This window comes from Dermacentor andersoni, chromosome 9 (assembly GCF_023375885.2).
Source record: "Dermacentor andersoni chromosome 9, qqDerAnde1_hic_scaffold, whole genome shotgun sequence".
Lineage (NCBI taxonomy): Eukaryota > Metazoa > Arthropoda > Arachnida > Ixodida > Ixodidae > Dermacentor > Dermacentor andersoni.
Window position 1 is genome coordinate 134,558,555 of NC_092822.1, and position 18,089 is coordinate 134,576,643.

Consider the following 18,089-nt stretch of genomic DNA (forward strand, 5'->3'; position numbering starts at 1 on the left):
GGCGCTGGGGCGACACACAGTGTCCTGGTGACGGCGAACGCGACGAACGTTGGGGTCTCAATTGTGTTGTGGCAATGTAGTCGGCGATATCACGAGGCCGTTCGCCAAGCTGTGGACGTGGCACACTGACGGCGAAGCCTCGCAGTCCCAAGTCATGGTATGTACACCGGCGGTAGACGTGACCCACTTCTCCGCAGTGGTAGCAGAGCGGGTGGCGGTCTGAAAAGCACTATACATCTGTCTTCCTTGGGTAGCTGCACTGGGCGATCAGAGGGCGAACTGGCAGTGGCGAACGACACAACTGCAACGTGAACGGGCCCTGGTGCTGGCTCGGAGGGGGAGCGGGACGACAGGCTGTGGCAGCGTAGGTCATCGCTTTCGGCTGAGGCCACAACAATTCGGGGACTGCAAGTGACTGCTGCATCTCTCAGAAGATGTCAGTAACGAATGCTACTATGGGCTGTCTAGAAGGGAACATCCCGTGCTGTTCTTCACATACGACAGTTCTTATGGTCTCTCGGAGCTCGTCAGAGCCTAGTGCTTGAATTTCGCACTTCGGCGAAAGCATTTGGCGGTTGCGCATTTCCCGCATCTTTTCAATCGTCATTGCCTCTGTCAAAAATTCAGCTACGTTTTTCAGGGAGTTGCGGATCACTCCGGCGAAAAGTTCTTACTTTACACCCCGCATCAGGAAGCGTCCTTTTTCTCCTCCGACATTTCCGCGTCTGCATGTCGAAAAAGACGGGTCATCTCTTCCGTGAAGATGGCGATGGTCTCATTGGGCAGTTGCCCTCGGGTTTCCAGCAGAGCTTGTGCTCGCTCTTTGCACAGGAGTGTAGGAAGTCGTAGCGAAATAAGTCTCACGTTGTTAAGGTGGTTTCTTGATTTTCGAACCACATCCTGGCGGTGTCTTCCAATGAGAAGAAAACATGGCGCAGCTTGTCGTCGCTGTTCCACTTGTTAAATGTAGCGACCTTTTCACACGTTTCCAGTTTTCACAAGCCAGTTTTCCGCGTCCTTGAATGATGATCACCCGCCGTGGTTGCTCAGTGGCTGAGCACGAAGTCACGGGATCGAATCCTGGCCATGGCGGCCGCATTCCGATGGGGGCGAAATGCGAAAACACCCGTGTACTTAGATTGAGGTGCACGTTAAAGAACCCCAGGTGGTTGAAATTTCCGGAGTCCTCCACTACGGCGTGCCTCATAATCAGAAAGTGGTTTTGCTACGTAAAACCCCATAATTTTTTAATGATGATCCGCGGGAAGTTGGCGGCTCCCTGGGCTGTTGCAGCACGATGGGCAACGCTGGGGCTACCATTGTGGTTGTTGACTTGGCCACGTTCTTTCCAGTCATCTCAGGTAGAAGTGCGTGCTCTGGGGGCAGGTATTGTAGCCTGCGGCTATCTCGATGGTTGGGGGCGACACTAATGTTGTCTTTGGTGTGTGAGGTTGATGGGGGCGTGCTTTACATGAACGCAAAAGCACCTTCACCAGATATTACGTTGTAGTGACGATGAAGAAAACAATCATAAAACTGGGAATGACTTAAATAACTTTTTATTTGGGCGAACCTGTGCCTATGAAAGCAAGTTACACCCAAAGCACAATGATAGCAGCAAACACAGTCGGCGATCGGCGAAATCTGATCAGCGGGTCAAGTGCTTCGGCCTTTATACATGAGTCATCGAAGGTTCAAGAGCAATCTCTGGTGCCCGCGTGTCTTTCAGAAAGTTCTACACAATTCATGTCGCGCATACAATCGGATTACACAAGGTTCAGTGACAACAGACAACGGATAGAACCATCAATAACATTCGAGAAACTTCTGATACACTGAAGAAGGCCCGATACAGGCGGGCGCGTCCCACGCAGGTCAATAACATTTGTTCGATGGTGAAAACCGGTCACCCGAAAAAATAAACAAATACAAGTGTCAATATATTGCCACAAAAATGAAATCTGCGACACTCAGATTATGTAGCGATGTTTGGACTATTTTGGTTGGACCTTTGATAAAATTGAGCATTACAGCCTGCACTGTCTGTCTGGTACTCACCCCTTTGCACTGCTGCAGTGCTGTCGATGCGATGAGCACACTGCGGGCCAACAAAGCTCCTCGTGCACCGACACTGGTTGACGCCAACACAGCGGCCGCCGTTGAGGCACGGGATGGAGCACTTGCCTGCATTGACGTTGTTTTGAAGCTAAGCCTCCTTTCATACTTAACTTGATCAGGCTAGTTGGTACGAATTTATGGTGGCAGGTAGTGTAAAATTAATGGGCATTCAGGAACCACAACACACAAAGCATACATAACACGCCTCTAGCACTGTTGTAACCCGCCATGGTTGCTTAGTGGCTACAGTGTTGGGTTGCTAAGCACGAGGTTGCGGGATCGAATTTCGGCCATGGCAGCCACATTTCGATGGGGGCAAAGTGCGAAAACACCATTGTACTAGATTTAGGTGCATTTTAAAGAACCCCAGATGGTCCCGGAGTCCCCCACTACGGCGTGCCTCATAATCAGATCGTGGTCTTGGCACGTAAAACCCCATAATTTAATTTTAATTTAGCACCGTTGTAGCTAAAAAAACTCTCCTGTCTTTGTGGCAGTACGAAGCCTTACGAAGCCAAAATCCACTATCTGGTTATGAGGCACACAGCACCAACGAACTCTGGAAGAATTTTGACCACCTGGGTTTCTTTAACATGCCTCCGCATCTAAGTGCACGAGCGTTCTAGCAGTTTGCCTATGTCCAAATGCGGTCAGCTCAGAAAAATGTCACCACGTAAAAAAAAAAAAAATAGCACACACAAAATGACACGATAACACAAGCGCTGTGTTATAACTTGTGTTATGTCATTTTGTTCATGTGTTTTTTCTGTGGATCCATTTCCAATCTGAATCTCGAGATCAGAAGTGCAACAGCGTAGTCACTAAGCTACCCGATGGTAGTTTGTAGATTAAAAAAAAATTAAGCAATGAAATAAAATATCTCTGCTGCTTAAAATTAAGGCATTACTTTAGGAGTGCACTTGAGAGAAGACCTGTTAAAATATTAAGGCATTTATAAGGTGTCTCAAGGAATTGCCCTAACTACCACAAACTGAATTCTGTTTGGAACAATGAGGCATTGCTGCGAAATTTACTACGGAACAAATATAATAAACCAAGTGACTGACTATTCGCGATCTCTTTCTAAGATGGCGGTCACGCTATGACAAAATATTATATGTGTATTAGAAGTGAGGGATGGACCTAGGGTAGCCTTCAGAGAAGGACCTCATCAAAGCCTACAGAGGCAGTGAAACTCGTGAAACCAAGGTGGCTTGCTCGAGGTGCTTTGCCACTGGGTCATCATGGAAAGCATGCAGCACCTCTGGCTGCAGTGGTGAAGGCACACCGAGAAGCTTTTCTTTACAAGGGTGTTGTTTTGCAAAAAAAACGAAGACAATGCACGCATAAATGCCCTAGGGACAACAAAGTCGGCCTTGTCTTGCAGCTATTCGACAATCCTGCTGCACAAATGTCTGCGCTCATCTTGTCTTGCGGCAGTATGTCAGTAGGGGCAGTTTTTCAAGGGCACAAGCAGTCGGGATCAGAGTGTTTTCGTTCCAACTTGCAGATTACTGTGGCCTCAAATTCCTGCGTGGATTCTTGGGCTCTATGATGCGACACAGCTTGAAGGGTCCTCCATTCCAGCCAACACAAGGCATGGTGGTCGCTTACGATATTGAACAGCCTACTGTATAGCTAAGGCTGAAATTTCACCATAGCCCAAATGATAGCAAAGCACTTTTTCCTTTCAGAAAAACGGCTTCTGCTTTCAATAACAACCAGCTAGTTTGAACTAAAATGTGCCACGCCATCTTTCATTAGATTTAGTTTGTGTTCCCTGGCTCGTTCATTTATGCAGCGTCTAGTCTGTCCTATATAGGACAGACTGACAGTTTTATACAGGACAACAACACCTGGGCAATGCAATGAAACAGCTGACTTCTTTGCATCACACGTGAAAGCAGTTAAGTCCTCAAAATTGGCTTTGCCTTGTCCATCTGTTGCCTTACACTGTAAACCATTGTTGTCATCAACAAAAAACTATTTTTGCTGTCATCTGGCCTCCTCATCATCTCCAGCTTCACCGTTGCCACAGGTTGAAGAAAAAGAAAAGTTATGCACAGTTGTGATTCAAACCCATGTTACTGGAGCAGTGTGTATTTGGGAGTCACAATGCAACAACAGTGCTGGGCAATTACTTCAAGGTTTTGTGCTCCACACACTCTGTGCATATATTTCAGAGGCTGAAAAGGCAGTACTGTAGTGGACAAGGTGGCATTATGTGCATCTCCTAGAAGTTGTTCTTGACAAAGAAGTGGTATGCTGATGTGAAACTGCGTTTCTCTGCTCACAAAAACAGCGTCGGCAGCACAAAAGGGGCGTACATGACAACGATGATGATCAGCCTCAAACATGACACGTGCCCACAATAGAGCATGCACCAAGAATCAGGCAGTTGGTGGAAAACAACAAAGAATGCCTTGATGGCATCAGTGCCAACAACAATGTTGCGGTGATATCACCATATAGTTTACACAGTAGCAGGCAGGGTTCACAGCTGCCAATTGCCCCACGCATCAAATGTATGTGGAAAAAGATCACTCAATTCTTGTAGGTGGCACTGCATCATTTCGCTTGTGACATCAGTTGTAGTACACACCTTGCCTTCAATGTTGATTAATCCCCTTGTGAGGCCTTTAAAACTACTCTGGGAGCCTTAAAAGCACACAGCAACTTCCTCATCCTCGGTGGCATAATCACTGATTTACACAAACAATTTAAGAAATGATGAAAGGAAACAATATTTCATGGCCATCTCAAGTGCCACACTACAGAAATCTTGGCCAGGTAGGTGCTTGGATGTTGTCCTGCTGATTAATGGAAGCAAGATATGACGATTTTCCAGAAGTTCTTTAAACTTGAATCGGCCACAATGCAACCTCATCATAATAATACACAAAAGAAAGAAAAGTAAACATGATGCAGTGTCACGGTATGAAATCCCAGCCATGGTGGCCACATTTTGATGGGGGCGAAATGCGAAAACACCCCTGTACGTAGATTTAGGGGCAGGTTAAGGAACCCCATATGGTCCAAATTATTCCGGAGTCCCCCACTACGGCGTGCCTCATAATGAGATTGTGGTTTTGGCTTGTAAAACCCCATAATTAAAGAAGCATGATACAGTAAGAGTGCCTGAGTCAAATGTATTCAAATAATATATGTTGAACCACCTTCAAAAAAATTAATTGGCATAAGCATAAGGCAAAACAGCTGCAAACAAACAGTTCCGTAAAGCTACACATGTTAATTGAACATATCTAGCCTACTTAGATATGGGGTGTCTTGGAGTGCCAAGTCTGTTCACGTACATATTTCCTACTCCACAACATGCACTAGGTCATAAGAGAGGGAGTTGCGTACACTGCAAAGAAGATGGGCACAACATATTTATCTAATACACACTTTTCTTTCTGCAATATCATACCTTCCATATTCTATGATATGCAAATGTCATAGAATTTATAGTGATCATTCAAATATTAGATGTAATTTACGTTATTTTCAAACGTAATGAGTTTAAATTACCTAATACATTTTTATACAGCCGTACCCTTCACCACAACCAATTCCCTTGCAACTGCTGGACCAGTTCTCCATAGAGGTTGAAAGTTATTTTTTTAGGGAATAAGCAGGCAAACAAAATTGCGATGATGGTCTTGTGGGAATTCAGAGAGGAAGGAATCACTCAAGTCTGCTGCCTTTAGTGCAGTCATAACAGCAAGTTTTTAATGTTACCACTAGAGCTTACACAAAATAAAGAATTCCCTGGATTTCTTTAATTATAGGGTTTTATGTGCCAAAACCACAATGTGATTATGAAGCACACTGTAGTGGGGGGGACTTCGGAAATTTGTACCACCTGGGGTTCTATAACATGAGCCTAAATCTAAGTACACGGGCGTTTTTGCATTTCGCCCCCATCAAAATGCAGCCGCCGTGGCCGGGATTCAATCCCACGACCTCATGCTTAGCAGCCCAACACCATTGCCTCAAAGCAACCACGGTGGATCTCCCTGGATTTGTAAAATTTCGCCTCGTACTATGTCAACTCAGCCCCATTGTGTGTGCCATGTCTCTCCTCTGTTCTTCCTCTTTTGGCTGGTTTATATCTCATGAATATATACCAACTGACCCAGATCGCAATTCCTCGAAAAAAACTGGCAGACAAACACAAACAAAAAATTAAAATAATGGCAATAACTATAAAACTATAAAATAACTATAATAATAGTGCAAGACCAACAGTCTAAAGAATACTACCTCTATCTGTTCATTTATACCATGGAGGAACATTGCATGCGCTGGTGGCCTTCCTGTGCTCACTACATCCGTGTGAGACCTGGGAGGATGAGTGCCCTAAACCTTGAAGCATGGCCCTCAGTCCAAAGACTATCTCGTCTACAAGTGCACCTTCAAAATGTGCTAACTCACTGTATTCACAACGGGGACCATAGTATCCACGCCGGCAAGAGCAGGTATCCTTCTGGATGCACTTTCCCCCGTTCAGGCACTTTTCTGCACAGATGCCTAGCAGGTGGAAAGAAGAACAAGAGTAAGAAACGTGATATCGCGTTGCAACCGAAACCTTCTCAAGGAGCGTTTGGGGATACACTTGAACCATGTTACTGTAACGAACATGCTTATGTGCTAAAGATAATTCAATATATCTAGTAATTTGACTCACCCAAACTCACCCATAACGAACTTCAACATTTTTTTGCTGCATTTGTCATATGCAGATTTTTTACCTTGAGTGGAGAAAATAAGCAAAGAAAGAAGCCTGTTCTTTTTCTCTGAAACAGAACTACGCATATCAAGCAGTAATTATTGCCTGTGCCATGAACAGTTTTTTGATACAGTTTATCGGAGGCGAAGGGAAAAGTGCACCAGTATGCCTTCATTGAGCCTTCTTGAGAAGGAATTATTTTGAAACAACTGTCTTGATCTTCTATAGTGCCGCATAGCAATGATCAGATACGCTGCGTATTTTTTATTTATTTAGTTGTTTCCTTGTATGGTCTTTTCATTGTGTTACGGTAGGCTGCTCTTAAAAGTGAATGATTTGCACGAATAAACTTGACTTCGTACTTGGCATCATTGTCTGGCAAACTCGTCATGAGTTTACTCACTCAAATCAACCCGTCAGCCTGAGTGAGCCACTCGGGCTGAGCAGCATTTTGGTGGGTTTGAGTCGAAGTGATCTTGGCTAAGAACTCTGGTGAGTACCAAGTCGATGTTACACATGTTGACGAAACACATGTACTAACTCTTATCTCTTTCCATTCAGTATTTCTGTCTGGACAAATGTAAGTTTTTTTTTTTTTACCTTTCAGTATTTTTTGTGTCTGTTCATTATGTCAGTGATTGTTCATTGTATTTTTTTCATTTGTGCTTGGTAATTGAACAGTTTACTGTGTCGGAGCATTCTTATTGTGTATCATTTTTGTAACAACTCGTATGACTGTATGTCAACATTTTCCAACACTGCCCCCCCCCCCCCCCCCCCACTGTTATGTAATACCCATCAAGGGGCCTTTAAGGGTATAATGAATGATGATGATTATAATGACGATAAGCGAGCTTGGCCGAGTATAATTTTTGGTGAGTTTGAGTCCAAGTGATCCTTAAAGCAAAATGTCATTTGTGTGTGAGTCGAAGAGAGTTCTGATTATTTTTCCGACCTATGCTTAACGTACATGCAGAGTTCCTGTCCTTATCATTTTAATGCGATTGTTAAGGACCCTATGTCGCAGAAAATCTGGCATTGACATCCAGTGTCAACCGTGGTTTCAGCAAAAATCATTCTGAAGCATGTAAACCAAACAATGCATACCCAACCACGCAGACCCTCCGTCTAGCGCGAAGAAGTTACTGAACAATTTGAATTTCTCAAAGTAAGATACATCAGAAAAATAGAAAAATATGACTTACACACAACCTACAGGTATCATAGCGCCAGATTGTAATTTGAATATACAAGAAAACATAATTCTGTTACGTGAAAACTGAAACACAAATCCCTTTTCCAGCGCTTCTACCATTCATAGGCCAGCCACGGCATCTGAGATTTGAACGTGCCAGGTTTCTTGCAACACCTTCAGATGGTGCTCACCTCTGCCACATCGCGGCCCACGCAAGAGGCAGCATTTCTACCAGAAAGCTTGCCTTCGTGCAAATATTGTTCGCCGCCAGCGTTCCGCGGTAAACATTACAGTTACATAAGCTGCAGTTGCTGAGTGTCGTTAGAAGCAGTCAGGGATCTTTGAATGATATTGCATTCCACTCTTAAAGGCGAAGCTTTAGCGCCCTCCAAATTTTTGTACTGCTTGTTTCCCTGGACGATCAGCTAGCTCGTAACAAGATTCTGCTTGCACAGCCACTCGTAAAGCAAGAGCATGTGCTTAGTTTAGCCACCATTGCAGCAACGCATAGATGAAAAGGTCCAGAAGTATTGCCCAGCTTAAACCGGAAACCAATGTATTTTCTTTACTTTTCTTGGAGTTAAATAAATCGTTACATTCTCGTTCAGTTCCATTTCATGAGAAATTACTGGCTTTGTTCGCTGTTCAATTTCTACCCACCCTGCCACTAGACATCTCCCACTGAGTCAGAGGCAACGAGTGTCTCACTCGCCTGCTGAGAAAGCCGTAGACAAGGAAACATCGAGGCAACGCTCAAGTTTATATTCTCACGACCACAGAAGCATTACGTTCGGCGTGGTGTGAAATATGCATTGCAGGCATGACTGCTCCGGTATACATGAGAATAAGCTCGTGATCCTTTCATTGCTTCCACTTGGTGCTTAACTGCCTGGTGTCGGGCAGCCAAAGTGTTGCGAATGGCAGTGGAACTTGGTCACGTGGTCAGGAATTTTGACAGCGAGGTGAAGTTGCTTTTGCTCTGCCCGAACGTTTGTTTTGGCCTCCTGGCCTATTTACGCTGTATCTGGTATTTGACATGCAACTTGCCCATTTTAATGCTTGACTTTTGCTGTTTACATCTGCCTGTATGGCCTCACTTTAGCCTGCACTATCCCACAAACGAATTGCATAGCAATACTACAAGCAACATTTCCCCGTTAGTGACAGACTGTTGTCATCAAAAGGTGCCACAGTGTTGTGATCTCTGGCCCCCATCTTTACCTTGGAGCTTTATATGTATGCTTATATGTATGTATTTTGATGTGCATCTCGCATGAATAGTCTCAAAGCTCTTCTCCGTAGTATGCGGGCGCTCCTTGCCGCTACTGTATTGCAGAAAGCGAAATATTTTGCACATAGAAAGGGAGAGCCAGCTGACTGCAATGCACGCATGTTATTTCGAAAAGGGAACACCCGTGCGGCTGTGCTCGGCATGTCTCCTGGCGGCAGGGAAAAGTTTATTATGCTTATTATTTTTTTTTAATTTAGTGCTTGAAAATCATGGCGAGTTCAAGTCATTTTGAACTCACCATGATTTCAATCAGGCAAAAATCCATACCACGCTCAGAAGCAACAATCACTCGCCAGCAGCTGTTGTCACTTGCTCCTTTTCTTAGTGACATTTTCTTGAGGCACTTTGACAAATGCAGTTCAAGTTGTGTCAGTGACATTCCAGTTGTTAGGGTATATGTACCTCTTTATTGACAATTTTCTCATATTTACTAAGTTAGTCAACACATCACATCTAATGTGTTGACAATTTTTAATCACCTACATGCGGCCTCTTGCCACTGTTGCCAGGCATAGTGCAACTAAACACAAACTATCAGCGCCACGTGGGGCCACTGCACTTTGGCTATTCTAACATGGTAACAACCTTCACATTTGAGATGATGCAGTTGAGAATAGTATAAAATTTTTACAAGTCAGTTTCTGTTAGTCCCGGAGCCTGCATTTACTAGGCCTACAATTACCGATGTAAAAAAGGCCTTTTACTGTACGGAAGCGCCCAGTCCAAGATAGAAAAAAAGAACTATCATTACTGCCTGCCTGCCAAAACGGCAACCGTTCAGAAAACATGCATGGCCGCTTCAGAGCTTAGCTTACCCGCATCGGCAAAGATGGATACCCTTGATTTCCAGCATTTGTGAACCCACTTTGAAGACGGCGATACATCAAGCAGGGAATTCAGACCCGTGCATGTGGTCTTGCACATTCACACATTGTCTTGTAACATTAAGATAGCCTCCTGTCATAATGTTAGCATTGTCATGTCTGCACCTTGTAAAGTCAAACATGTGTGCCAAACATTTTTACCTGTTTTCTATGACTGGCACTTCATTGACGTAATTTACTGTTGGAACACCCAGTTTGCATTTGTGATGCCTTAAAACTCACTGTATAATAGCGTTATGGCCAACAGTAAATAAGTGTCTGCTTAAAGAGGCCCTGCAATGTGACCGGGAAAACTTGTTGAGCAGCACTGATGGCATCGCCTTGATGCAACTATTTTATGTAGCAGGACGTGACATGTTAGACTTCTATTGGTTAAAAATGTTATATGCGATTTGCGATGTTGTGATTACTGCGAGAAAAGCTATCACATTATGTTTTCTAACAATTTTAGGCATTGCAAAGCTACAAGTGAGATTTCACAACCATCAGAATGACACATCACATGCTGAGCACTTTGGCACGCCAGCGGCCGCCGCACAGGAGCTTTTGTAACCATAACAGTGACTCCATGCTTATGCCACTGAACGCTGTTGCAAGGCAGGGCAGGCTCGGCAACCGCATGGGCGGTATGTAACGTCATGGCATAGTGTATCTTAAAGCAGCAAAAATTAAAGTGGATGGTAGCTGAACTGATAACTTCAGTTTGTGTAGGTAAATTTTCATCCATTCACAAAAATGTTGCTCCGCATGGGCAGGCAACAATATTTCTAACCACGTAACCTTGACCACAAACTCGTTCTGATTCAACATCTTCCCTTTTACCACCGGCGAACCCTGAAAACGCCTCTACCCTGCCAGAGTCTGTTGTGTTGTAGTAAGTGGGTGTGGAGCGACCATGAGAGCCTGGAATTTTCGCAGTAACTTTTGAAAAGCTTTTATGCTCTGGCTTCCTCCCCGGAAGGGGAGCAGGGGATGAACTTATAGGGACAAATGCTGTCTGTAAGCGAGAGTATGTGGTTAGAAAACAGCAGGTGGCACTCACTATATTGCGACTCGTCAATTCCTTTTGCTGTGTATTCTATGACATGCTGAGAATACATCAAGAGCAAATATGGTGACCCCAAAACAGCATTGCAGGGCCCCTTTAGACTCAAACATTTATGCCATGATGAGAAAAAGAAGGCATGCGATACATATCACACAACAGGTTTACAGAGTGCGTGTTAGGGATAGTGTATCTCATTGCACTTAAAGGGGCACTAAAGGCAAATACTAAGTCAACGTGGACGGTTAAATACCATTCCAGAAACCTCTGAATGCTTTTTTTAGGCCAAGAAAAGATTTAGTTTACAAGAAAATTGCAGCTGAAGGGCCCAAATACTTTTTACGAAATTCAAATCTCCCGCCACCTAACCGGAGGGAGGGGGGTTGTTTATCGGTTGTTTAAAATTATTGATGAATTTTTAAGCAAACTGAACCACCCTAGCGGTGACAGGACTCTCTATACCATTTGAAAATGACAATATCCTAATATGGTAAAAAAAAAAAAAAACGCTGGAGTTGCCCTAAAGAGGAAGTTTTAGTGTGGGAGCTCCTATCTAAAAAATTTATGGGAGAGGATAAATCGTTTTTCTTGGCACCCACTGCACCAAATTTCATGAAATTTGTTGCATTTAAAAGAAAAAGTTAAAATCTAGTGACTGCTGCTTGCAAATTTTCAATATAAGTAGTGAATTTTTAAACAAAAATTGTCAACAAATTTTTAATTTTTTGAGCACGAAACTATTATGTTTACAATTCTGTAAATGGCACCTAATAGCAGATCTAATGCAGACAAAATTTATATATTATGCATGACTCTCAACAAGACCACCAATGTGTGAGCAGAACCTTTGCGAAACCCTCGTAAACAATAAGTATATATATTGATATAAAGTTTGTCCACTTTGAATGTTCTAATGGATGCAGTTTACAGAACTGCGATATCTGTTCTAGGTGCAGGGCTACAAATTTCTAAACTTTGTGCTTATGTTTTTTTTCATACATGCCAATTTTGGAAAAATCCATAAAAATTTTCAGGCCCTAAATCGAAATTTTGCTTGCAACAGTGATTAGAATTTAACTTTCTCACTCAAATTCAACAAATTTCATTAAAATCAGCGCAGTGGTTATCTCAAAAGAGCATTCCTGCGTTTTACATGTATTTGAATAGGCGGCATCGGAGTTGGGTCCGAGCTAAAGCTTCCTCTTAAAGGGCCCTCACTAGGTCTGGCCATATTGAGCTAAGCACAGAGCATGCAATGCCCGATAACGATCGTGTCTGCAAAGTATTACAGCGCTACACGCCGTGGAGAGAGAGAGGGAGAGAGAAACTTTATAGAATAAAACAATTTTGAGCTTCCGTGGTTGGGGCCTCACTGTCCAGGATTCCACTGGTGTGAGTGGCTCGCTGGCCTTGGTCCAGGAGAGCCAGTTGGCTATCCTGATCCTCGTCCGCAAGCTGCGCTTCCCACTACCTGTTTGTGTCCTGCGTTTTTGGTTGCGTGGAGTTTAACGCATCACGGAAAGACCTGATATTTCAAACTGAGAGGCGTTTTCCCTTCTCCTCGCAGCAGCCGGGCTCCAAGGCAGAGCATGACGTACAAGTGCTAGTGCACCTACGTACACGTGTTTGCACTGTGAAATCGCTCATGGTGACACGCGACTTCGAGAATTATTCGATGCAACGTCTCTTATTTGTGTAATATGTTGCTTGAATAGACGAATTAAAGCTTAGAGAAATAATAAAACACACAAACTGAATATCTGCATGTTTTTGTTTTACTTTGCACCACAGCGAGAGAGATGTACTTCTGTTTCGTCTGCTTGTTCCCACATCGTGCAGTCACCCGCACAGACACTGAAACTATGTCATTTTCTACTGTGTTACAGCACAGGATCATGCTCTGTGATCTGCTTGTGTCTGCCTCAGTATTCGTGTAGGACTGACTTATACCGCTAGTCAGGTGTCCTCGTGCACAGCGCATAAAATCATTCGCGGCGCGAAACGAGACAATGTCAACAGCTCGCGCGCAATGTTGTCAGTGGAAGTGTGCCGTGCCACAAAAAAGCTAGGAGAAAAAAAGATGAAGGCGGGGCCTGTGACGTATGTGTCGCACGATCCTCAAGCTCCGATATGGGAGAACGCAGGGAAGGAATTTCGCTTGCGGAGGCTGCACAGGGCAACTGGAGAGAGCGTCTATGTTTGCGGTGAAGCTCGCTTCATGAAATTGGGTTTGCGGCACTGAAATATTTCCATCTCTGCTATTAATGAGCTGATTTGAAAAATTTTTGTGGTAGAACGCTCCCGAGAGGACACATAACAACTTCCAGTATATATAACCAAAATTTGCTATGGAGCCTGGTGGGGGCCTTAACAGCTTGTTAATTAGGGCTGGTTAGTACATCTTGTGCAATAGCAGAATTTTGAGAAATGAGACACAGAACAAAGAAAAGAATGCTGGCTTTTCCGTAATCGAGAGTAGATGTAAGCATTAAGTTGCAACCAGCAAAGCAGATTGATCGGAGATGACACTAGCCACAACCTTAACAGGTTTAATGCATGTTCGCAATAGCATACCCCACCGCACCATATTATATCTGTGCACTAGTCCATATGGACGCTGTCCAGCTAGAAGAAGAAAACCGGCTGAAGGCCGCACGACAAGCAGCAAAAGGGAGACGCCAGGGAGACAGAGTGCACCGTCTAGCTAGAAGAAGAATGACTTGAATTATAGGGTTTTACGTGCCAAAAGCACGATTTGCTAATGAGGCACGCTGATGTGCAGGACTTCGGATTAATTTTGACCACCAGGGGCCTTTAATGTGCCCACAATGCACAGGGCATGGTCGCCATCAAAATGCGGCCGCCACGGCCGGGATTTGATACCGTGACCTCGTGCTTGGCAGCACAACATCACAGCCGTTAAGCCACCACGGCAGGTAGAAGCGCCTGAAGGAGGCGCCCCGCAGCGTGGCGCCATGTCGATGCAACGCAAAACTCACGCCACGGAACACACAGACCGCCAGCGTTCAGCGCCAAAAGATGACAATGAAGCGTAAGGTGCCCTGTATCTGCCTTTTGAATGTTGGTATTGGAAGTGACAAAACTTCAGCATACTAAAAGTTGCAGCTTGAGTGATATTGTTGAAAAACAAAAGGAAGATCTCAGAAGTAATATTTTTTGTAACTTGTTTGGCCAGCAGCTAGCATGTGTAATGCAGTCCTGTACAAAGGGCTGGGGGCCAAAACGACTGCTTTTTCTTAAGCTTTGACCGATTGCCCGGATTTTCTCGTTTGAGTGCGCGAATCACGGCTCTGGCTTTTAGCTCAAAGTCACTTGAAGGTCGCGGACAATGGGAGCCAAAAGCATTTCATCCTTAACTGTCCCTACCACAGGGAAAATACGTGTTTTTTTTTGTAGGTTACGCCGGACTTCTTTTTTTCTGAAGGAACTACTGCACTCAGCATTTCATTGAATAGATAAACAAAAAGCAGAATGAATGCACTTTTCATGCATAAAGGTTTTATTAATGAGATGTCATAAAAAAGATATAAATTGCCAGAATCGAGATTGTAGGATAAAACTGCACAGAGTTTGTAAAGACATGCTTGTATCTACTAAGAAATAAATGTAACAAAAATTATGAGCTATACAAAATGTATTGCCGTTTAATAGGCACTATCTACAAAAAAATTCACAATTTTTCAGTGAACAGGTATTTCACTACAAAAATGTAAGTGCGAGCACTATAGTTTGACATGCCGGGCTGCGGCTGCCGATGTTTTGGGATGACTTGTGTCATTGTTGCTCTCAAAGTCCGACGATAAGGCAGCATCCTCAGACTCGCTCCATCAATAACATAAGCTGCAGATGCAGCAGAGTCACGAGATCTGCAATGTTTCAAAGCGTGTGTGCTGCTCCCGGAGGCGGCCAGTTTGCTTTCTACTTTGACTATGGTGATATTAAGCAGTGTATTAAAAAATTAACGCCTGGTAAAGAAAAAGCGAACTGCTTAGAAAACAAAAATTCAGTTCTCCTCCTTCACGTCCTATGGCACAGAGTGTCTGTGAGCGGCGCGAAAGGTCTCAAAAGCAGCATTTCAAACCATCGATAGCAGGTGGCCATTTTCGCTTTGTGCTTTGACGATCGCGATAACTCAAAATTAGGGTGCTCAAAATTCCACTCTTTGTCATCCCACTTTGTTGTGGAATAGGGTGCATCGGGTCATTGCATTAATGCAAGGAATAGAGGCGTTATCAAAAGTTTAATCAAAGCTAGTTTATCCGTAGAGGTAAAGATAAGATGGAGAGCAAGATAATAGAGGCCTATAGCATCAAGCGAATTGGTGATGCTTATGTTAGCATGCCGTCTATGTCCCTTGTTCTTGAGAAACTGCTTTTTCTGGCCAGCACTAGAGCTGATCGTATCTTTTGATCAGCCCGTGCGGTTGATCGCTGATCGTTCTCACTTTCTTATTATTATTGCCTTTGTAGTATGCTCACCATGACTTCAATGTGCACAAAATTCTTGTCCTGAATAAACTCGGTTTGTGCCCATCCTGTTGCATGTGTTCTTTGTTCGCATCTATTTCACGCCATTCATTTCCTGAAGCGCAGTTTCAAAAACATCCGATGTCTGTTGATGAATGCTTAGTTGCTTTAAAGGTGCAAAAAAGAGTAACTCTAACTAGGTCTACATTTGGTAAAGCGTTCTTTTTCTTGTCAAAGTCATGTTTTCTACATTTGTTCTGGGAAAAAAAATTGCTAATGCCAAGCTTAGCTATTGTTGAATTTTCGTCGAAGCGCAAAAAGCAGTGCATTAGTCTGACCTTACGGATTTTAAAGCATTTTCTCGCATTTGGTCCATATTGGCACAGGGAGAGTGCTTCAATCTGGCCAAGTGATCCTCTTTGAAATGCAATGTAGCCCTTTTTTACTGATATACAATTAACGACACCTTCCACAGTGTCGAAACCTATGATCTCACGTCAAAGTAATGCAGTGACTTCAGCGAGGTGTTGCCACTGGTCTTGTTACGATAGCAATAACTTTTACAAAGGAGCATAGTTTACTACTACAGCTTAATATTCCTGTTTACCTTCACACACATTGTTTTTCATTTTACTGCACAAGCTCGACACACTGTGCAATACTGAACAGGTCATTGCACACCAAATTACTTTTCTGTATTGAGAATTCCAATGCATGGTTGGTGGTGTTCATGTACTGAAAGTGTAGTAGATTGTGAAGGTACTGTATTTGAATGTGTTTTAGCATCGGTGACGGATAGATTATGTTCGCAGGTTGGCCATGCTGATGTCAAGCCGTCAGGCGATGAAATCAGCCGTGCGGTTCGCGTCTTCACTGGCAGATGGCGATGCAGTGGCGAGGCTGCGGCGGCGGCGGCATCTTTACGACCGCATCCTACGTGTGGACCATGCCGGCGAGCTGGGCGCTGACCGCATCTATGCCGGTCAAGTGAGTCTCGAGACCTGGCACTGCATCGTCATGCATATGCTGCAGGTGCTGCGTTTTTCTACAGATGTGCGTGCTGGGCCGTGACCCCGTGGTGCGCAACATGTGGGAGCAGGAGAAGGAGCACCTGCACGCCTTTGAGCGCCTCTTGCCACTGCACCGGGCACGACCCAGTGCACTACGGCCCCTGTGGGACTCTGCTGGATTCGCACTTGGCTTCGGTAAGCTGCACCGCAGCGCACGTTAGGTTAGCAATTTGTTACAGAAGTAGCTTAAAAAGTTGACGCTCCACTTGACTACAACCCACATAAAGTGCATCTTTTGATGACACGACCTACCTAATCCATGCACTTTGTGATGTGCAGGGTCTACTTTTGATTGTGGCCCACATGAGGAGTACAGCAATTGTAACACTGTTTTTGGTTGGTAAATGCTTCTAGGGAGCATGATGTTGATTCCAAACCTGCTTTCGCATAAGGTGTTTTCAGTCGTGAGAGTGCTGCATCCTTTTTGTTCTTTGCTTGTGCCCTTGTTCCTTTTGTTGCATCATTTTTAGGGAATCTGTTCCAACTTGCCCTACTTGCAGTCGTTCTTAAGTATTCTTGCAGTGCAAGCTAGAACACAAGAAAATGCACACAGCAATAACGTCCAACAACAGTTCTTGTTTTTTTTTTTATAATACCACCTGCACTCATACCGTTTGCTAAAATGCATCGCAAGCACATGCACAAGCATATTAAAACATATTACAAGCAAATTATTCACATCTAATCTTCCTCATCTGTACATATCATCGATTCATGTCATCATCATATCTGTACATATTGTTACGCAAAGGAGGAGTCAGTAAGACGAGCAACTATTTACAGGTTATATTTACAACAGCGGTTGCAGCGCTGACTGGTTAGATTCACAGCACGAGCCCAGTTCGTTCTTCCTCCTCTTTTATCGAGTGATGGCGCCCACACGCCTCGTTCAAGCAATCAAATACCACGCGCATGTAGCACAATCCCCCGGCGGCAGAAGCGACGTCCCAGAGCATCTAAATGTCATCACTAGCAGTGTGATACTGCTTCAGTCGTGTAACGTGCATGATATCACTGGACTGGAAAGCAGATGGGGCATCAGGGGCGATCTCGTAGGTGACGGGAGTCACGGCACGAAGCACTCTGTATGGGTCTGTGTAATGAGACAGCAGTTTTTCTGACAGGCCGACCTGACGCGACGGAGACCATAGAAGCACCAAAGAACCAGCCGGGAAGTGCACGTCTTGGTGTTTCTGGTCGTACAAGCGCCTTTGACTCTCTTAGGATTTCAGAAGGCGGTCACGGGCAATTTCCCTTGCGTGGGCAC

General features: G+C 44.2%; 2 protein-coding genes across 7 annotated transcripts in view; one reads left to right on the forward strand and one right to left on the reverse strand.

The window, feature by feature from the left end:
- The window catches only part of LOC126529780 (5-demethoxyubiquinone hydroxylase, mitochondrial-like), a 52,556-nt gene that overhangs the window by 27,302 nt on the left and 7,165 nt on the right, over window positions 1-18,089 (forward strand). The window contains exons 1-4 of one of the 2 annotated variants that reach the window (XM_055070010.2): window positions 7,418-7,430; window positions 8,154-8,325; window positions 16,565-16,739; window positions 16,804-16,957. In XM_055070010.2, the coding sequence (XP_054925985.2) occupies window positions 16,572-16,739; window positions 16,804-16,957 (322 nt within the window). In that variant the 5' untranslated portion in view covers window positions 7,418-7,430; window positions 8,154-8,325; window positions 16,565-16,571. Of the gene's footprint in view, window positions 1-7,411; window positions 7,431-8,153; window positions 8,326-16,564; window positions 16,740-16,803; window positions 16,958-18,089 lie in introns of those variants that run through there. The other variant, XM_055070009.2, reaches the window with a different exon arrangement.
- Window positions 1-18,089, reverse strand: part of LOC126529774 (protein shifted-like) — a 384,912-nt gene that overhangs the window by 15,056 nt on the left and 351,767 nt on the right. For all 5 annotated transcript variants that reach the window (XM_050177290.3, XM_050177288.3, XM_050177289.3 and 2 more), the window contains exons 7-8: window positions 6,556-6,651; window positions 2,059-2,184 (exon numbers count right to left, since the gene is read on the reverse strand). In XM_050177290.3, the coding sequence (XP_050033247.2) occupies window positions 2,059-2,184; window positions 6,556-6,651 (222 nt within the window). The remainder of the gene's footprint in view (window positions 1-2,058; window positions 2,185-6,555; window positions 6,652-18,089) is intronic.